Source organism: Neofelis nebulosa, chromosome 9 (assembly GCF_028018385.1).
Source record: "Neofelis nebulosa isolate mNeoNeb1 chromosome 9, mNeoNeb1.pri, whole genome shotgun sequence".
Lineage (NCBI taxonomy): Eukaryota > Metazoa > Chordata > Mammalia > Carnivora > Felidae > Neofelis > Neofelis nebulosa.
The window spans coordinates 97,748,375-97,771,151 of NC_080790.1; the positions used below are offsets into that span (position 1 = coordinate 97,748,375).

A 22,777-nucleotide genomic window follows, 5' to 3' on the forward strand; every position below is an offset into this window, starting at 1 on the left:
AAATGAGAGATTGCAGCCACACTTAGTCTCCATCATTTGGCCATTCTTTTCCCTTCCCATGTTGGAGTAAAATGTCATCAACTACAAACTGCCACTGATAGGCTCTCACCATGGAATCAGAGGCCTGTGTGGGCCACTCAGGGAACGCCTCTTGCAACAGGGTTATTTAAAACTAATATGCACAGAGTGGGGTCAGACACATTGTATTTCTACAGACAAAATCATTAAGCAGAAACACAGAAGGATTTGTTTAATAATAAAGTGGTTTGTTGAGGTTTGGAATTTTATTATTTCTTTTTAGAAAAATGAGAAAATTTACAAGATGCAAAGGTCTTACACAATACATTATCACTAAAGTCTGTTCTCTGTACACCTTAACACGGGCCCTGGCTAAGGCGGTGTTGGGAAGAGCATGGACAGCATGAATTGCAGTTGCGACCCATCACGGACACGCAGAAATACACCACAGTGTGAAAGGAGGACTCGGTGACAAATAACGCTGGACCAACCTGTTCCAAAAGCAAGCCAAGAATTCACAGGAACCAGCAAAGTCTTTCTGTGGGGGGAGCATGGGTGTCTGTCCTGTTGCAATACGCACGGGGTGTGCTCCCCTGCACTGCCGGCACCCACCTTTCCGTCAGACCACAGCAACAACAGAGAATGGTAACGTTCCTTTGGTGGTGGTGTTTGGTTTCATTCTGCTTTGTTTTTGCAGGGCTACTCAGGTTCCCTATTTCTTCTTTCTGTCTTCCTTTTCATGATTCAGTTCCAAATTCTTAAAGCAGTGTAGGTACTTAGCATCTTCCATGAATTTTTCAGGATCCAGTTCCACCCGATGATAATGCACTAAAAAGAACAAAGATAAGACACATTACAGGAAAAGGTGCCTTCAAATCCTATTTTAAAAATATTACCAAGCATAAAAAAAATAGCCGAAGATACCTTTTCAGTCCATACAATGACAACACCGTGACAGAGTTTCACTTTACCACGAAAAATCTGCCAAGCTGTCACATATAAATCCAAACACCTCATCAAAGTCTCCAATTTATTAGAACCTCATTCTTAGAGCTCAGAAAGACACTAAATACCTGGGAATTAACTCACTTCTAAATGGCCTTTGATCAAAGAGAAATCACAAGGCAAATTAGAAAATAGGTTAAAACGTGACTGTGAATGAAAATGCAACATATCACAATCTGTGATACTCCCTAAAGCAGCACTTAGAGGGAAATTCATAGCATTCAATGGCTACCTTAGAAAAGAAGATGTCACATCAATAATCTGAGTTTCCACCATAAGAAACTAAAAGAATAAAAGAGTAAACCCAAGGCAATAAAGAGTAGAATAGAAACTAATGAAATTTCAAGCAAAAACAAAAAATACATGGAAAGATCAATAAACCTGATAAACCTCTTGCCAGACTTACCAAGAAAAAAGAAGGCATAAATTATGAATATCAGGAATCAAAGAGGCAACATCACTACATGTTTTATAGACATTAAAAGGATAAAAAAGGACATACCATGGCGTAATTCCCACAAATTAGACGACACAGATGAAATGGACAAATTCTTTGAAAAAAGATACAAAACCTTATTTCCAAAAACTTTTAATAATGAGGGAGGCAGAGAGGAACCTAAATAAAGCACAGAGACAGGGAATAAGCTAAACACTTGCTTTTGGGATATTTTTAATGCTGCTCAAAGGATAATGGTAGGCTCTTCAGTATAAAATCTCCAAGTGCCTCAAGTTTTCTTCTGTAATTCTGAGGCTACAACAAAAACCAGCTGGTCTTGCCAAGATCTATGAAGCAGGCAATTGTCAACCAAGAGTCTAAACCCCAAACTTAACACAGCAGTTTCTATTCTCTCAGATCTAAATTCTAATTGGATGAACTTTGGTAAAAGCAGAAGATTCTGGTAATAGTGGGTTGCACAGTGATACCACATCTGTGAATATGCTTCTGGGTACACTCAGCACAGGTCACATTCTTAACAAAGGGTTGTATTATGAGCAGATGCCTCAATAGAATTAACAGCCTTCCATTCCTGCGCCCAGCTTGACATGGAGGCCCATGGGCCCACACCAGAAAGGCTAATTATAACTTCAGCTATGTTCTTCAGTTCTCTAGACCCACACAAGGAACTAAAATTTCCCCCAAGGCCTACCCTCATGCTCTAAAACCCACCAGTCATAGTGTTGCACTATTTCTAAGAGATCTCAAAGACCACAAAGGAATAGGGATTATACAATATAATTCCTGGGGACCATATTTAGTTGTATTTTTAAGTCAAGAAAAGCAGTCCATTTGCTCCTATATTTTAATCAAGATAGTAACCCAAACATAGGCACCTGGGTGTATTAAAGCCTCTTTCCTCATCTGCAATAGTAATAACTGAAATCCTGAAACTGGATCTCACATTGACCCTTGGGGAACTTCATCTTGGTGCAGATTAAAACCTTTGTTTTGAACTTAAAATGAGCTTTGGGACCCTGCTTTAATATATTATTCTTTTACAATAACTTCAGATAAATATCCTAGATGTTTTAAAGCTTTGAGATAATAAATTTATGCTTCCAATGTTTGATGTGCAGATGGAAATGATAAGGTTTACATAATGATAATGTTCACAATATTCCATTAGATGATGAAAGCAGTGGCATTATATATACAGTCTATCTTTAAGTACGTAAAATTAGAGAAAGATACAGAATTATCTGATTAGAGAAATTGTTATAAAAGCATTATGTTAATAATGATTATCTTTGATGAGATGGCGGGTGACTTTTATTTTCTTTGAGCATTCTGGCATTTTAAAAAATTTTCTGTGATGAATGAGCATTAGTTCTATAATACAAAATGGCTTTCAAAAGAAATTTTACGAGGAAGACAATTTAGAACTTCTAGTTCCCTACCAGAGAATCACAGAACTAGAAGGGATCCTGAGAGGTTTCATGCCAGGGGTTCTCAAAGTTTACAGTAAACCACTTAGGCCTAGGGACTACATTAAGCACTGACCCTGAAGGATTTGAACTAAGAATTCCTTCAAGAATTAACTGTTCTAATACTGGAATACCCAACAGGTGCACCTAATCATAACATCAACATTAATATTATGAGTGATGAGCTCCCAAACTGCATGCAAGAGCCTTCTGGCCAAGCAGTAGACACTGTCCCACCTGAAAGACACTGCCCCCTGCCCCTCACAATACATGGATTGGTCAAATAGATGCCACTTTTACTTTCGATCTCACTTTTAACAAATGCTCCTTCTCATTTTCTTAAACATGACCAAGGAAAAACCTAGAGGCCAGGTTGCTGGCTGTCAAGTGGGAGTGGCTGGAGATCATAACACTCACACAGCTAGACATATGAAAAGGGAGGTGGGGAGGAGCTATCTGTGAGGTCCACCTGCCACATCAGAAGCACTGAGTGGAAGTCATGTGCAAACTGACAAACACAATTCTGCACAAGAGGGTGTCAAAATTTAGAAACCCTGGAGGAAGGGTAAGGTGCCTCCATATGAGAGCTCAACAGAGGACGGCATCTACTCCCTGTGAGTCAGGTGAGCTATCTCAGGGCAGACATGACCCGCAGGCTGGAGGCAACAGGCAGTAGTAAGCACCTGAGATAACAGCACCATAATTTCATAGCCTTGTGGAAAGAAGCTTCTGGAATGGTTCTCTTTTATTGCCTGCAAACATTGGGGGCAGTGGGGGATAATCCAGCACCAGAAGCAAGGAATTCCTCAACAGCCTGTTGGAGTCTCTCAAAGATGCTGATTTCCAGCCGAACTGCTTCTGGCTGTAGGCCATTCGAGCAACCACAGATGTAAGTGCTTGAGTTAAGATACACAGACCACAGACCTGCTCTCCAAACCACTGTCAAAAGAACCCAGATTTTATATATTTATTTCAGGCCACAGCTAGGAATCCAATCTGAATTCACTTACCTAGAAAAGAAAGGCTGTTCTATGAGAAAACATGGGTTGCTGAGAAGTCCACGTTATCAGAGAAGGATTCACTCTGACCTAGCATTTATTGTGATTCCAGTGAGCCTGCACTGAACTGTCAGGTGAAGAATCTCTTCCTTTACTCGAGGCTGATGGTCCTGACCTGGTGATGTGTATAAGGGGCCAGTGATCTGATTTCCCCATTAAGACAGGAAACCTTGGTGTGGTGTACTAAAGGAAGAAACTCCCAAAAGAAATTAGTTTTTAATTTGGGCTTAACTTCTACCCTATTTCTCACATATATTTGTACGTATTTAATCATGCCTGTCTTACAGAACTGGCAGTGGTTCAGAATTTTCACTTGTCCAACTGAATTTTCTGCAATGACAGGGTTGTTCTACCTCAGCACCATCCAAGATAGCAACCGCTAGCCAGATGTGGCTACTGGGCACTTAAAATGTGGCTACTGTGACTAAGGAAATGAATTTTAAATTTTGCTTAATTTTAATTAATTTACACTTAAGTATCCATACATAGGTAGTACCTACTGCATCAGATGGCATATTTCTACGTTATCTGTAAGCTTAGCTCAACACTTCAGCAAAAAACAGAATCACTAACTGTGGCCAGCTTCTTGCCAATTTATTTTCTAATAAATGAAACTGAGGCGGAAGCTAGGTATGCAGAAAATCCAATTCTACTGCTGGTAAAGAAACATAATGTGCCTACTGTGCATCAGTGAGGAAGCAGTTCAGCCTTATGTATAGCAATGGCCAGAATAACACTAAGGTTTGGAAACAGTAACCTCCTCTAGGTTAGAAGAAAGAGAACGGGCAGAAAATAATCTCTGACAAAAGACTGCTTAAAATTTCCCAAACGTATTGAAAGACAAACATTTACCAGTTCAAGAAGCTCAGAAAAGTCAAAGCAGTCATCAGAGTGAGACTCAGATGTGATACAGATGTTGGAATTATCAAAGAAAAACAACTATGATTAATATGTTAAGGGCTCTAATGGGCAAAGTAGACAATATACAAGAACAGATGGATAATACAGCAGAGAGATAGAAATGCTAAAAATAAAAAACACCATAACAGAGAAGAAGAATGCCTTTGATGGGCTCATCAGTAGACTGGACATAGCCAAAGGAAGAATCAGTGGGCTTGAAAATAGGTCAATATAAACTTCCAAACTACTGAAATGCAAAGAGAGAAAAGAACGGAATTGGAAAAGGAGGTGGGGGGGCATGAGTGCCTCAGTTGGTTAAGCATCTAACTCTTGATTTTGTTTCATGGGGTCAAGCCCCATGTCAGGCTCTGCACTGATAGCATGGAATCTACTTGGGATTCTCTTTCTCTGCCCCTCTCCTGCTCACTTGTGTGCATGTACACACACACACACACACACACACACACACACACACACACTCAATATAAATAAATTTCAAAAAAAAAAAAAAGAATGGAGGAAAAAGGGAATTGACCAACCAGGACATGGGGCAATTACAAAAGGTATAATATACATATAATTGGAATATCAGGAAGAGATAGAGAAAAGAGCAGAGTGTTTGACATAATAATGGCTAAGAACATCCCAAACTGGGAAAAAATAAAGAGAGAGAGAGAGAGAGAAATCCCTGAAAGAAGCTGAGGGAAAGGGGTACGGGGGAGGGAGGAAGTGGGGACGCTGTTATTAGCATGTGATAACATGTGATACACGTGAAGCTGTACAGGTCATCTGAAGGTGGACTTAGGTTAAAACTGCATGGGAATGCAAGCTGGTGCAGCCACTCTGGAAAACAGTATGGAGGTTCCTCAAAAAACTAAAAATAGAACTACCGTACGACCCAGCAATTGCACTAGTAGGCATTTATCCAAGGGATACAGGTGTGCTGTTTCAAAGGGACACATGCACCCCTATGTTCATAGCAGCACTATCAACAATAGCCAAAGTATGGAAAGAGCCCAAATATCCATCGATGGGTGAATGGATAAAGAAGATGTGGTATATATATACAATGGAGTATTACTCAGCAATCAAAAAGAATGAAATCTTGTCATTTGCAACTACATGGATGGAACTGGAGGGTATTATGCTAAGTGAAATTAGTCAGAGAAAGACAAAAATCATGTGACTTCACTCATATGAAGACTTTAAGAGACAAAACAGATGAACAAAAGGGAAGGGAAACAAAAATAATATAAAAACAGGGAGGGGGACAAAACAGAAGAGACTCATAAATATGGAGAACAAACTGAGGGTTACGGGAGGGGTTGTGGGAGGGGGGATGGGTAAGGGGCACTAAGGAATCTACTTCTGAAATCATTGTTGCACTATATGCTAACTAACTTGGATGTAAATTTAAAAAAAAATAAAAAAATAAAACAAATTAAAAAAAATGTGTACTGCAAACTCTAGGGCAACCACTACAAATTTTTTAATTAAAAAAAAATAGAAACAGCACTTCAGAGGCATAGTTAGTTTTATACATGAAACACCACCACACGTTGACACAGGAAGCAAAATGAAAGCTGTGGAAATGAAAGAGATTCTACCTTCTACAGGGGAAAAACACAGTGAAAACATGACTATCCTTTAACAGAACACACACACACAACACACCACACACACACACACACACACACACACACACACACACACACACACCCTGCTCTAGCTCATTAGGAAGAAATGTGCTCAGCCAGATATGTCTTATTATTCAGACAAAGGTCAAGTTGAAAAAGCAAACAGATGGCAGTTTCCAAAACACTTTCCTTGCTTGGTTTCAAGTGTGTTGACATTTGAGGACAGAAATGTGGGGTGCTGCTCAGGAGCACGCTCCTCTCACACCCTAATGACAGCAGCCAAATAAATATGCAAATGAGGCAATACTTGACCTTGCAATCAAAGGCAGAGAGCACATGGTCCCACAGAGAGGCTGCCATAGCTAGCACAGGGGGAAATGGGAGGTGCAGCCTCACAGAAAACCTTGAGACCTCCCAGCAAGGTGAGTGAGCCTGAAGGAATGAGGCAGAGGACAAAAACAGAGGTGCACTTTAGCACTTCCATGTTCATTTGATAAAATAAGAAACATCTGCAATGTGACAGAAATGTCAACACCCTGGGAGTATCCTCTAAAGGTTTCTCATTTTCAAAGAAAAATATGCCCAAGCTCATGCAACTTCTCACTCCACTTTCTTCTGCCTTTTCTTTCTCTCTCATGCCTTGGAAACTCCAAGCTGCTCCCTTAGGTCCTGTGAGGCTCCCTAGGGCTCTTCCTGTTTGTAAAGAAAAGCAAATGAAAACTGCAGCTCCCCTCACAGAGGCAGGGGTGGGGCTTGCTGTTTTTCTGTGGAGCACAGTCAATGCCAAGGTCACCTTCTGTCTGTCACTACTTAATTCAGCTCTTACAGATATCTGAATATTCAGTGGTGATTTTGGGGGTCTACTGGGATGACAAATTTCAGCAGATGGGGCAACAAAAGCCCATGGGCAACAAAAACCCCAAATACATAACTGGAAGACCATCTGTCATTTACTCCTGGCCCCCTTTAAGGTCTTCAAATCTGAGTACATGTCTATAATCCCAGAAAGGTGCAGGAGAGGGGGTGGGTGCCCCAGCTCCTCCCTGATCCTTGGCTGGCTGCAGCAGAGGTGCCTCAGAGGATTCCTCACATCTGTCCATACCTGGATGTCAGCACCAGCCACCCGGCCTCTGCTGTCATCTCTGGTTTGAATTCCAACTGGACATCCACCTTAAACTGCCAATAAGCAAATGGTTTTCCTCATGAACTCAGTCAAAAACCCAGACAGTGCTACAGTGCTAAATATGCTAAATATGCAAAGAAAACACGGCTTCTGTATTTTCATGGGCCCATCTAAATGTCCTCACAAGTCTCCATCCCGCTGAGTAGCAGCAGGGGAAATCTTGAACGCACAGTAATTCTGCTCGCCTGGGTGTTGGAACAGCTGAGTCCTCAAGTGGCCTTTGTGCCTCGGTGGCTGGTGTGGTTCAGCACCTGGTGCTGAGCCCTGGGGCACACCACTGAGCAGCACCTGATTGCTCAGGGGCCAGAGCCCCCACCCCTGTCTGACCTGACCTCAATTCAGCTCTCACTAGCACTATAGACCCCTCACGCCTTACCCTGGGAACCACATGGAGATCGTGGCTGAGACGTGCAAAGACTCAGTGCTATGAAGAGCTGAGGTCATGACCCTCCTGGCTTTCTGGGCACATTGGCCTCTCTCGGCCTCTGGGGCAGGCTCACCTCACCCCTTCTAATAGGACCTATGGCCAGCCCAATGAACCCCCACAAACCTCTCTTCTGCACACCTCACAAGGCAGGTGAGACCCTCTACTAGCTCCTGCTGCATCCTGATACCTAACCACTTCTTGCTGCCCCTTCTACTCAGCTGCAGCAGTCTCGTAGAGACCTGCAGCCATCCTACACAGCAGTCTCCTTCCAGAATTCCCACCAGGGACCAGAGCACCAGGACCGCAGGCCTCCAGCTCTCCCATCAACCTAACCACCACCCCAAGGACTCTAGCCTGGAGCCAGAACACCAAGTGCGGGCTTGGGCTTCTCCTCCATATGTCCCTTTTCTCTCTCCCACTGTGTCTCCTAAACTGAAGCTCTCCTTCACCTTCCCTCCTACCAGACAGGGCCCCTCTACATCATTCTTCTGCACTCACCCTCTCCCTGCCTCATCCCTAGGGCCATGATGATGACACAGCTGCAGTGAGCTTGATTTACAGGGAAAAGGAAAACACATCTACTCTTTTCAAAACACTGTGCCCTTGAGTTTGCTTCCCCCACTACTGTGTCCCCTCTCTGGTTAGTTCTTTTTGACCCTTGAACAATATGGAGGTTAGAGACGCCAACCCCTACACAGTAAAAGTCCATATAACTTTTGATTCCCCAAAAACTTAACTACTAACAGTGTACTGCTGCCCAAAACCTTATTGATGACATAAACAACACATTTTCTGTATGTTATACATATTATACACTGTATTCTTACAGTAAACCAAGAAAAAAGACAATGTTATTTAAAAAATCATGAAGAAAAAATACATTTATAGTCCTGTACTGAGTTTATTATCACCAGTTTTCATCTGTTAACAAGATGCATTGTCAGTACTTACATCATCATCCTACATGATACAAAACACTATACACTTTATACGTATTACCAATGCTAGACTCAAAAATGAGAAGATAATGTGAAAAAGAAATTCATATTTATTTACAGGTGTAATGATTCATGCATTAATAATGAAGTAGTAGCAACAGGATTGCTTTATGGTAGGCTAGCGTACACACTAATGAATGAATGGTTATGAAATTTTTGTGGCATACAGTTTTACGGTCATATTCATAATACAGTACTGTCAAGACCACTTTACCACTGTGACAATAGGCCAATATGCAGTTTCTCCAATTATAAGAGAGAGGGGCATACTGTATAGCAATTCTTTGAAAGAAAAGTTGTAAAACAGTAAGAGAACAAACACATTTTCAATTTCATATCAACTATCACTCACCTTACGCCTCTGTAAGGACAGGTTCTCCACCTCCACACAGGTCTTGCACACAACGTTCTACATGATGAATACGTAGACAATGAAGATGATGACAAAAAATGTCTCATACAATTAATCGGTTTTCACACAAGGACACACACATAGACAACCCTAAGTTTATTAACTGTACGGATGGCATGATGATGACTTCCTATTCATTAAGCGGAAGTGGATCATCATAAAGGTCTCCATCCTCACTGTCTTCACGCTGAGTTGGCAGAGGAGGAGGAAGGAGGGCTGGTCTTGCTGTCCCAGGGGCGGGAAAGCAGAGGAAGTAGAGAAGGTAGGAGGGGAGGCGGATGAGGCAGGCACGCTCGGTGTAACTTTATGGAAATACCAAACATTGTCATTTCTGTCTGACTTGTTTGCTTTTTCTTTTCTGTTTTCAAATGTTTCTATATGGCACCAATCATTCTTCCACCTTTGCTTTAGTTTCAGTGTCCAATCATAAAAGAAGTCAAAAGTAGTCATGAATAACTGGAACCCTTCTGCCAGACGAACAATTTGTTTTCTGGCACTGCTGCTTCTATGCCTTCTTGCTCATCATCTGAAACTGTTTCGGAAGCATTCATCTCTCTCAAGTCGTCTTCTGTTAATTCCTCTGTGGTGCCTACTAGTTCTTGAATTTCTCCAAGATCCATATCATGAAACCTTTCTACCACCCTCCCCCCAACTCACCTTTTTTAAAACCATATCGATAGTCTCTTTCATGATTTCCTTGGTTGGTTTTGTTATAAATCCTGTGAAGTCATGTACAATATCTGGACAGAGTTTTCTCCAACAGGAATTTATCGTTTCAGGCTTGATGGCTTTCACAGAATTTTCTAGAACAACAGTGGCATCTTCAATGGAGTAATCCTTCCAGACCTTCTTAATGTTCTATCAGAGTTCTCTTCCATAGCACTAACAATGTTTTCCATGGAGTCCCGTGTGTGATGAGCCCTCAATGTCCTCATGACTCCCTGATCTACAGCCTGAATTAGAGATCATGTGTTTGGAGGCCACAGACCAACTTGATACCTGCAGTGTTGGACTCACAGGGTTCTGGGTGGCCAGGGACATTGTCCAATACCAAAAAAATCTTTAAAAGGCAGTCCCTTCCTGGCAAGGTACTCCCGTACTTCAGGAACAAATCATCAATAGAACCAATCCAGAAAAAGAGTTCTCATTGTCCAGGCCTTCTTGTTATACAAGCAAAAAGATAGCAGCTGGTGTGTGTTTATTCCCCTTCAAGGCTTGGGGGGTTAGCAACTTTATAGATTAGGGAAGTCCTGATCATAAACCCAACTGCATTTACACAAAACAGCAGTTAGCCTCTCCCTTCCTGTCTTAAATCCTGATACTTGCTTCTCTTCCTTACTAATAAATGTCCTTCGGGACATTTTCTTCCAGAATAGGGTACTTTTGTCTGCATTAAAAACTTGTTCAGACAGATATCCTTTCTCTTCAATGATCTTCTCAGTGGCATCTGGGAACTCATCTGCTGCCTCTTGATCGGCAGATGCTGCTTCTCCTATTATCTTGATATTTGTAAAGCCAAACATTTTTCTAAAATTATAAAAACCATCCTTTGCTGGCATTAAATTCTCCAGCTTTAGATCTTTCTCTTTGCTTTTGCTTTAAGTTGTCACATAATGATTTCACTTTTTCTCAAATCATCTTAAGAGTCTATAGGTATGCCTTTCTTTTTTTTAAGTTTATTTATTTTTTGAGAGAGCAGGGGGAGGGGTAAAGAGAGAGAATACCAAGCAGGCTCCATGCCGTCAGCACGGAGCCCAATGCGGGGCTGGAAACTCAAGAACTGTGAGATCATGACCTGGGCCAAGTCGGATGTTTAACCACCTGAGTCACCCAGGTGCGCCGGTATGTCTTTCTTATAGCAATCCTGTACCAACATAAAAGCTGCATTACCAATATGAGATAAAAGGATATTTCATAAAAAGTGCAAGGCTTTCAGGCCTGCTGGCATTGCTACAGCAATGGCTACACAAATTTTTTTTTTTTTTTTTTTTACAATGTTCCTGATGCTGGATTCATTATCTTGAGATGGTGGGCACTGAAGCTTCAGACCTAAATCCATGAGACATATTAAGCAATTCAACTTTTTCTTGTGGTGTTATGACTTTTCTCTGCTTCTTGGGAGCACTTCGAGCATCACTAGTGGCACTCTGGATGAGTTCCATGGTGTTATTCAAGGTTTAGGGTATTGTACTAATAAACACGATGAAAAGTACGCAAGAATCACGAGGTATCACATTTTACTACAATACACAACTTACGGCAGGGACAAACTGTTCGCGTAGAGATGATTAGCGTCACGTGATATTTTAAGTGGATACTCACAACACCTGAGCTCACGGTAATAGCAACAGTGGCTAGGAAATTATTATAGTAGTATATAGCACGTACTATAGCTAATTTATGCAGTTACGCATTTTCACTTGTTTCCATTTCTCTCCACTGCAAATGGTGCCACATAAGTGTTGGTGTGTATAAATTTTGATAAATTTTAACTTTTTATAATAGATGTATGTATATTTTATGGTAGTAACTGGTAAAATAGACTGGTACTTACATAGATTTTTTTATGCATTCATGACATTCCTAACATTTTCTTAATTTCTTTATATTTCTAAGGCTACATAGTTTGTCTGCAAGCTTTTGCAAGTTGTTGTAAATCTCCAAAAATGTTTCCAATATATTGGAAAAAAACAAAAAAAAACCATGCATAAGGAGACCCACACAGGTCAAACCGTGTTGTTCAAGAGTCAGCTGTAGTAGGATTTACCCCAAGTTCTACACTACCCAATCAGCAATACCTTGAGAATAAATATGGTTACAGTTTTTAACTTTTCCATCAATTTTAGAAAAGCAAAAATAGATACCTACCAGTCTATAAGAAATTTCACCTCTTAAACTCTGGGAGATGTTGGAAAGAGATGCCCACTTTCACCTCTTCCCTTGTTTTCTATTGTGAATGTGTCCTCTAGCATGTTCTGTGACACACGGTTACTGTCTCTTTCTCTACGCATGAGGCATTCAGGTGTTTTTCTTGCCCATAGAGATGGCAAAATCACTCCCAAGCTACCCACTGGGTACAGGAAACTAATGTCCAGGATACTTTTCTACTGGGATTATTCTAAGGCCAAAATCTAACTCAAATAGAAAGTTATGTTTTGCACTGTTATAAAGAGTAGAATTCAACAACACCCCTCAATAAACAAAACAAAGATTTGTAGTACTGAACAGACACAGTTACATCAAAAATCAAGACATTAAATTTATAAAATATATGAGCAGGTTGATAATATAATCAAGAAAAGATGCAACTAGGTGGCATAAGAATTTTTTAAAGCCATTTTGAAAATACAAGGTCCAAGGCACATCTGAGTGTGTGTGTGTGCACACACATGTGCGCGTGCATCCATTTAGGTTGATAAGCTGTGCTTGGTTACTGGGAGAGGAGTGATTATATATTTATTACTTTTCTATGCATTGAGTTCATCATGGGAGTCTGAAAATTCAATTTTTAAAAATTTACTGTAAGGTCCCAATACTCATTGAGGAAAAAGCTATTATTTATAATCTTAAAACTACATGGAAAAGACATGGTGCTGTGTCAGAGTAGGGCCATAAGAATAAAAAGCCATGTAGGCTGGGCAGCTGCCCTCAGTTCAAGGAGCAGAAATAGAATATATTGGGTCTGGATTTTGCTTCTGAACCAAGGAACCACCCACTATAATGAATGTCATCCCCTGCCCATCAGATTAGCCAGTCCTTCATCCTTCATCCAGGGGTCAGGAGTGGATGCTGGGATGCTCTCTCCAACACAATCGCCAGGGGGCAAGGGAGGTGCCACAGAAACATAGGGAGAGTCCCCTTCAACTTGCCCCTCCCACCCCAGCCTGCTAGGACTGTCACCAGGCATTATGGCTTTACCCGCCTGACATTCACAACACCACTAGTGAAAGGAATGAGTTTGACTCTCTTAGTTAATAAAGAAAACCAAGAAAGCAAAGATTACATAACTTAATGTCACACAGAAATTGGCAGGATGGAAATAAGAACTCAGTGAGATCCTGTGTGACCGCTGGACCCACTTAATGAGCGTAACTGTAAAAGTAACTTAAAAAGGCACTCTGCGCACTGTCTTTGCGTGGTGCAATTCACCCCTCAGAAATTTAGGGTTAGTGAACAGACTGTAAGTCAGAAGCACTAGCAATATTTGTGATGACAAAACTCACAGCTAATATGAGCAAATCATCACAGAAATTTTAAGGGGGTGGGAATGGAAGTTTTATATGATATAAATGCCACATAAATATTACTGTGTATTTGTGAATTATTTAGACACCACATAGCAAGCTTCAGAAGACTCTCCCTAACTCACACCAACTGTGTCAGTTCATGAATAAAAACCCATGTCTTTAGGTCAAGGCCAAGAAAAGGGGGAGCTTGTGACTGTGACAAATGAAGCAGAGTGTGAAAAAAACTTCCCTCTGATTCCTGCTTTGCTTTCCCATTAGTGTGAGAAAAATCAGCCAAGACAAGTGACCATGGCTCTGTTGCTCCCGTAGTTACTTGGAAGGAAACAGAGTGATTAGGGGAAAAGTCAAGAGGACATTACAGGATTTATTATCCAGTGTCTCCCTCCCCTTAAAACTGTCAGTGAATCAGGGCGCCTGGGCAGCTCAGTCAGTTGAACGTCCAACTTTGGCTCAGGTCATGATCTCATGGCTCATGAATTCAAGCCCTGCATCAGGTTCTGTGCTGACAGCTCAGAGCCTGGAGCCTGCTTCAGATTCTGTCTCCCTCTCTTCCTCTCTGCCCCTCCCCTGCTCGCGCTTTATCTCTCTCTCTCAAAATTAAATAAACATTGAAAAAAAAACCATCAGTGGATCAACAACATAACCTTCCTGAGCTCTCTGTTCTGTTCCTTTGGTCTGTTTATGTTTGCAAGCCAATTCCACAACACCCAATTATCACTACAGACTCTCTAATATATCTCAGTGTCTAGTAGTGTGCATCTTAAAGGTCATTTCACAAATGGACTTCCCTTTCAGAAGGAAAGAGAAGGCAGAAAACCATCTTAAGAATGTTCTCCTCTCTCACCATTCAGCATCTCCAGGATGAACCCATATGCTGACATGGTTTGAACCACAGACTATGTATAAGCTGAAAGCTCTGAAATGTATGGCCAGACCTTGCTCCTCTCTTGATTTCTGCTACTACCTACTAACTGGCCTGATGGTTCCAGCCTCACTCCCCATGGCTGCTGGAGTCATCTCCTTAAACTTTGCACCTGATCATGTCATTTGTATCTTTGAACCTTCAGAGGTTCCCTGCCACCTCAGGATGAAACCCAAATTTCCCAACTGCACACCAGACCCTTATGACCCATAATCCTATTTGTCTGATTTTACAGAAGCTCCCTGGATACCCCACTGCCCACTTGCACGCAGTGTTCTAGCCACTCTTCTCTACCTCTGTTCCAAAACTCTCTATCCTTCCCCACACCAAACAGTGTTTGCATCTGCTTTTCTCTTGGCTGTGGCAGCTCCCACCTCGCCCCTCGTTTGCCCATTTCCACACATCCTCCCTTCCGCAGAGCCTCACATTCCCACCACCCCCACAAGAAACCATGCTACAATTATTCCTTTGCTTCTCCCTGAACTTGTAAACTCTGGCAAGTATGAGGCTCTCAATAACATGCTCACTGGGGGAACAAACTTGAGCAAAGGGCCATCAGACAGCCAGGTCAAGGTTTAGATGCCTCTGACCTTCAGGCAGAGAGGGAGACTACTACTACAGTGAGCTGAGAGGCACTCCTGGGTGTGGAGGTGACAAGGTGCTGTGACAGGCAGAGCGAACTGAAGGATGGGGTGGGCAGCTATGAGAGGAGGTGGCTGCAGGTGACTGTGGTCCCCGCTGGAGCTGCCGAGAGCAGCAATGGAGAGGAGGGCGCAATGGCCAGGAACGGTTTGGGTGAGGCTCCAGGTCCGGATCACACATCTGCGAACACTCTGGAAATGCTCACAGTAGCGGCAGTTGTTAGCCGACAAAGGCAAGTGAGGAAGGAGAACACTCCAGGCCCATGGGTACCCCCAACACGACCCTGCACCTCAACTTTTCTCTCCATCCAGGAAGGCGGCAGATTTCAGGAAGCTATGGATGAATGTCCATAAAGTGAATTCTGCCTCAAAAGCCATTCTGTTCTCAATTTGTTACCATTTGCCCAAAATGTCAGAAGATGGAGCTATGCAGGGAGGGGAGGCTCCTACCTGAGTTCCATCCTTAAGTCTACGGCTCCCGCTCAGAAGACACGTCGCCCTCTGCCCCGCTGCTGGCACTGCGGTCTTCTTTTCGGGGGGCATTTCTTTCTTTGCTTGATTCGGAAGGCCCCTTGGCTCTGGTCTTTTCTTTCCTCTGCTGCTGTTTTTCAAGCTTTGACAGCTGATTATAAAAAGTAAAAAGATTTGTTTTACAAATGTAAACGTGTGCCTGTATATCCAAAACACCGATTACTTTCCACGTAGCAACCAATGAAAGTGCTTCTGTCTGATAAGCCTGTGTGCCGTGACGGTTCAGATGTGCCGAGTGGCCAGCAACATGTACGTTAGTCAGTCAGGCACCTGAGTCGTTGACACAGATTAGTCACGTGTGTGATCTCTCCGAACTTTCCCCACCCATAACTCATCTTGCCATGTGCTATTTGAAAATGGTCAGCTAACAGGCTTCTCTGATAGGCTGAGATGAGAAGAGCCCTATAAATAAAAGTCTTTTATCCGTTTTTTTCCCTCTGATGTTTCTCCAGCTTTTTCTAAGCACATTGTCTTCCCACTTACTGTTTTCTAAAGACTGATCAAAACACTCCACTATTTGCTGAAGATAACAGAGAAGGCTCCGAATAAAGTACATTAAGCACATTTAGACATCGTCTCAATTCTCAATTTATTCTTTGAGACTGAACTTATCCACAGCCAAAACCGCAAGTGTTCCTAGTAGGCCACGTGGTGGCTACACACGGACACTGGCCACAGGGAGCCCTCTCAGACTTCCTTCAGGCCGGCTGGGGGACATGCCTCTGGCACCCGACTCCGGAGGAACCAGGGTCCACTTCTCCAGTGGAAACCACAGACTAGACAGTTGAAAGAAACTTAGATCATCTGACACCCTGAGCAACAGCAAGTCCACTCCAGAAAGGCCTGCTGAGAAACTTGTCAGAGCACACTGGCCAAGTGTGAGCCCACAGGATTTTCTCAGACCAAAAAAGCCATCTGTAACAAAGCCCGAGAGACAGCAACACCCAGTTTCATCTGCCTCCCAGACAAAGACTGCAAACATTTCATAGTTCACATGGAAAGAGGGAAACTAAATGAAGGGCTGGCTTCTTCTCCCTGCCGGTCCACGTCCCACATCCAAACACACAAAGAAAACTCCCTACAAGCAACCTGCCATATCATCTCTTGATTACAGACAGACTGAGCAAAAACTTAAGATCAATCAACAATCAGCTGCTCTCAATTTGGTCTAGAAAATCACATTTATTAATGGTTGACTTAAAACACTATCTTTCCCACTTCCCATTTACCTGAAAAGCTCTAGTAAACAATGAGGTTGGTTAACATGCTAAGTAGATTTTGTGAATGAAGACATCACTTCACCTCTGACCCATCAACTCTCCTCCCAGGTAACTCCTCTGGAAAAATTCTCATTCGTGTGCACAGGAAAGGCTCACAGAAATGAGCAATGCACTACTGTTTGTATCAGCAAAAACCCAAACAGCCTAAATGTCAACTGACATAAGGATAGATAAATGTAATGTGGTATATATGCTCAAATAAAGCAATACCATAACGCAGATCTACATATATCAAAATGGGTAAGTCTTTAAAATCATGTTATGCAAACCAAATTAAGTTTCAAAGGCTATATACAGCAGGATTCCATTTACACAAAACAACACTATATATTGCTAATGGGCTTATGCAGATATGGTATGAACTAGGTGAATACAAACCAATTTCAGTACAATAGTTAACTATGGGGAGACAGAGGAGAGAATGCGATCACAGTGGAATGAATATACATGGGTTCACACCATAACTGTCAACTTTTACTTTTATAAAAACACACCAGGTATAGAACAGGGCTGCTGACCAGTGCTAGTATGTGAACTGCTTGCTACCAGCACTTAGACCATCCCACCAGTAAAATGCTTGCACCGGGATGTAAACCAACACATAACTTCCTTCATCAACAAAGCCTTGCTGTGAAAGTATCAGCTACTGAACCATGTACTTGGTGGCATTTTTCTCTGTACTATTTTACCACAGATAAAGGAGGAATTTCCTGTATCTAAGGTGGCAGCCTTCCATCCCCATTCCTCTTTTGGAATTAAAATGCTCCTTTTCTTTATGAAATGATGAGGATAGTAGATGGGTGTCCTTCTGTCTTGCTCCTTTTTTTTTTTTTTTTTTGGCAAAATGATCTTGGATTGCACAATGTGAATGTACTTACCATTATTGAATTGTATATTTAAAAATAGCTAGGATGGTAAATTTTATGTGTACTTTATGACAATTAAAAAAACTTTTCATTGTGCTATATATAATTGACATATAATATTACAAGAGTTTCAGGTGTACACATAATGATTTGATTTGTATATACTGCAAACTGATCACCACGATAAGTCTAGCTAACAGCCATCACCAAAAAAAATTTGTTAGTGATCTTAGAAAACACAGAGTTGGCACTCTATGCTGGACGTCCCCCCCCCCCAATTTCTTTTTTATCTTTTTATATTCCTAGTTCATGAAATCCAAACATCTGGAAATCAGTGTTCTGCAGTGAACTGTGATAAGTTGCCTTCTGCTGCCAGCAGCTTACATTTACATCAGTGTCTATGTATGTGTTTATACATGTATGTATAATATATGCATATCTATAGACAAATTATACACATACACATAGAAAACCATGAACATGTTCCAAGTTAGACACTAAGAAAGCATGATTTTTATTTTAAAAAGAGACTCTCCCCATTATGTTTCCCCTCTTTAGAGGTATAAATACAGAAAATGTGAACATCACCAATGACTTAACCACACCAAGCCTCCCCCCACTGCTAAGATTCAATCTCATGCAAAAGCCTGTTTGTCTCAACCTGTTCTTCACTTTCTGCTCTTAAATGCTGGTGAGAAACCAGACTCTGGGAGAGTGACAGGGAATCATTCCCAATTAAAGGAGGTTTCTCCGAGGTTCCTTGGGTACCTGCAGTACCTATCTGATGCTGCACTGACTCAGAGGTGCCATCAAAAGAGTGTGAGACTGTGGAAACATCGGTTTGACCTTTCACCCCAACCCTGTCCCCTCCCACCACAGACCACACTTGTAAATCATGTGTGATAATTATTTAAATGACAAGCGTAGCCTGAGTTTCTATAAATGATGTGATGCTGATTCTCTTACATTATTTATCTTAATACAACCCAACCACATATGGTTCCATGCCTCAAAGTTCTCTGTGAGAACACTGTGAACTAACCTAATAAATTGAAGCCTTTTCTCAGAAAACTTGGAATCCAAGGCAGAATAAAACTTGGAATTTGCATCTCAAGGCAAGAAAGCAGTTGGATTTTTTTTTTTAAGAAAACAAATGAGAAAGAAAGAAAAAGAAGCAGAAAAGAAATTGGTAATGCATATGGAATTATGTAGAATGTCAACAGCTTTCAAATTCACAGGGAGATGCATGTCAAGGAGAATGTAAACCAGTACAGGCCCTGTGAACACATGATCCACAAACACTGAAATGGAGTACTTTTGGGTTTTTGTTTGTTTGCTTGTTTTTTAATTAACTGATGAGGGTGTCCATAATGCAAAGGAAACACTGTCCAAACCACACAGGCCTTAGTGTCATGGGGAGAAATCCAACCTTCCCCTGGGCACACAGACACTGCCAGGGGCCAGATAACTGTCCTATGGCCAGCCTGTACCTCTCATGGTAGATCTTGGCAAGCTGGGGGTTGGGGGATGAAGCAGGGGGGGATGGGAATATCTAGATCCCAAACACCCCAACTCATGATTAAATCCACTGAGAAAATAAAGGATTTTCTTTGTAGTTAAGATTTCCATGCTCAAATAGCAAAATGTAAGAATAAACTAGTTGAACACAAATACTAACGTAGGGCTTGCAAACCTACATACCTTGAAGGACCAGGCAGGTAGCAAAAGAGGGAAGTAACAAAGCATGAGACAACAGGGCATGGTGGAGACTGCAGCCACACTGGAGAGGACAAGCCCCACCTAAGGACATTCACATTTCTTTTTAAGCATCTGGACAAATGTAATGTCAATGAGGCAGATATGAGCCACCTGTTAGGAACCTCCACTTGGCACATCCACCTGTGTGATCCCATTTGCTCTGAACAACCCATAACAGTGGTATTATCATCAATGTCCCACAGAGAAACCACTGTCAGGGCTCCTGGATGGCTCAGTCTGTTAAGCATCTGACTCTTGGTTTTCTGCTCAGGTCATGATCTTGCAGTTCATAGGATCAAGCCCAACACTGGGCTCTGGGATGGCAGCACAGAGCCTGCTTGGGATTCTCTTTCTCCCAATCTCTCTGTTTCTCCCCACTGCTTGCTTGCGCTCTCTCTCAAAATAAACAAACTTGAAAAGGGGAGGGGAGGGGAGGGGAGAGAGGAGAGAGGAGAGAGGAGAGAGGAGAGAGGAGAGAGGAGAGAGGAGAGAGGAGAGAGAGAAGAGAAGAGAAGCAAAGCAAAGCAAAGCAAAGCACTATCAGTTGCTGGCACTACAGGTCTTCCCAGCTTCTTCCTCCCTCCCTGCTGACCCCAGCAACTTGCCACTTCAGAAGTGACAATCTCTGACCCTCCTATCTCATGGGCATAATAATGAAGATCAAAGCCAACAGGACCTGAGGGGCCTGTGGGGGCAGGAGGGGTGCAGAGAAAGGTTTCTCTCCCTAATAAACACAGGTTTATCAACCAGCCTTGTTCCCAGCTGATTAATGTTGAGTTATTGTGTCTGAGCTTTCTGAATTCTTCAACCATCAAGACAGAAATGTACAGGCAAAACCTGCGGCAGCTTGTTGCTAAACCACCAAGGAGCTAGACCTACATTTGGACGAGTTTCTCTTTAATTTGGCACAGAGATGGCCTTGAGGTCCCTGTGTATTTTCTAGCAAAGAAGATAAGAGCAAAGAAGGATCACAGACTGGCCTGCTGTATGCTACAGGCAGAGTGCCAACGATTGACAGCACCCCCAGCTTTCTCTGCTTTAAAATGGGGATTATAATATTACTCTTCATACATATCAAGTGCTTAGAACACTGGCTTGTCATGAGTGGACATCACCAACCATATACCTGGTGGACAGTCAGCCCCAGGAAGCCAGGGGGCCTGCTTGGTTTGCCTCTGTGTCCCTCAAACCTAGAATGGGGCAGGACTCCTAAGCCAGTGCTCAATATATGTGTCTCTCTCTTTTTAATGTTTATTCATTTTTGAGAGACAGAGAGTGAGCAGGGGAGGGACAGAGACAGGGGGAGACACAGAATCTGAAGCAGGCTCCAGGCTCTGAGCTGGCAGCACAGAGCCCGATGTGGGGCTCGAACTCATGGCTGGTGAGCCACCCAGGCGCCCCCGGTCTTTTTTTTTTTAAGTTATTTATTTATTTTGAGAGAAAGAAAGCACAAGTTGGGGAGGAGCAGAGAGGGAAGGGAAGGGGAAGGGAAGAGAAAGGGAGGGAAGGGAAGAGAAGGGGAGGGAATCCCAAGCAGGTTCTACACATTGTCAGCGCAGAACCCAATGCAGGGCTCGAACTCAAACCGTGAGATCATGACCTGAGCTCAAATAGGATGTTTAACCAACTGAGCCACCCGGACACCCTTCAATATACACCTTAAATGAAGTTCACCAATTAAGCAAGAGAAGGCATGTGGCTCCCTGAAAGCAATGTGGAGTTTGGTGACTGTAGGCCTGGAGTCTGGTCCCATCTCAGCCACTTGCATGTTGTGAAAACTTACGCAAGTTACATAACCTACTGAACACCCATATTCTCATTTAGTTCAGTGGGCATTTTATGAGACACTCTGCTTTCAGCTGCTAGAGCTATAAACCTACCTGAGTATGGCTTAAAGAGGAAGGAGCTGGATGACCTCACCTATAGGATAGTGGCACCCCCAGCTCGGCCCTGCCACAGCTCTACAGAGGCTTCTGCATACCTCTAGACACCCCTTCCTCATTCTGAGAGCTGCCACCATTGCAAAACTGCTCAAAGCAACAAGGTCTAGAGTTAGTTCTCTGATATCCCTGGCACTGGTCCTCAGGAAAAGACCATGTCACCCTGTGTGGCCTGTCAACAGCAGTGGGAGAGGCAGACCAGGCTGAGAGAGAGGAATCTAACCCCAGGCCCATTCACTGATACATGGCAGATACAGAGCAGGAAACAGTCTGCTGCCAGCATCAAGAGAATGCAGGCAGGACAGGGGCTCTCGAGACCCAGCTACGAGCAGGAGGGGCGACCAAAGCAAGCAGTCAGTATCAGAGAATCGCAGCAAGGAACACAGAGTAGCCAGAGAGTGGTGGGTCTCAAGGAGGAGCAAGCCCCAAGTTCAGGGAGGTCAGGAAGGAACTGGCAAAAGCAGGTCAGCGAGGGCCAATGGAAGCCATGGCTGAGGGTAGGGTCAGGTCAGTGTCCTGTAGGAGGGCTAGAAGCCACATGAACTCCAGAGCCCAGCAGCATCCTCTGTATATTGATTCTTCAAGAACAATGAAGATTCTTCAGACACATGAAGGTGGAAAGCATAGGCAGTGCGACCACCCGAGCAGAAAACGACAGGCAGAGAGGACAGAAGAGAAGGAGAGGCTGAAGAGCAAGAGGCCAAGGTGGGGCAGGGACAACCCAGGAAAATACAAGAAAGAGTGAGAGGTGAATTCTGGTGAGAGTGCCCCACCGGCAGAAACCAAAGTGTCACCATCCGGGAATGGCAGGTGAGTCAACACACTGCTGGTGGGAACCATCACCAGAGACTTGGGGGACAGACCAGACAGAGCAAACGGCAGGCTGGGGTGCTGCTGGTATGTGGGAGCCCTAGGAACAAATGTTCCCCCAAGTTCCCCCCTAGCTAAGACAGCCACAGTAATGTGACTTGCATGGTGTGGCACACAAAACCCTGGATGAGTGAGTGCAGAAATGAATGAACAGGACCTGT

The 22,777-nt window shown here is 42.9% G+C and overlaps 1 protein-coding gene across 3 annotated transcripts in view; it reads right to left on the reverse strand.

The window, feature by feature from the left end:
• Positions 1–245: 245 nt before the first annotated feature.
• Positions 246–22,777, reverse strand: part of DTD1 (D-aminoacyl-tRNA deacylase 1) — a 207,829-nt gene continuing 185,297 nt past the window's right edge. Inside the window, exons 5-7 of one of the 3 annotated variants that reach the window (XR_009248792.1) lie at positions 15,822–15,993; positions 9,502–9,558; positions 246–846 (exon numbers count right to left, since the gene is read on the reverse strand). Coding sequence is in view for 2 of the 3 variants with exons in the window: in XM_058684776.1 (XP_058540759.1) it covers positions 15,841–15,993 (153 nt within the window). In the remaining variant the exon portion in view is untranslated. Of the gene's footprint in view, positions 847–9,501; positions 9,559–9,644; positions 9,864–15,821; positions 15,994–22,777 lie in introns of those variants that run through there. The other 2 variants (XM_058684776.1, XM_058684777.1) reach the window with 2 other exon arrangements.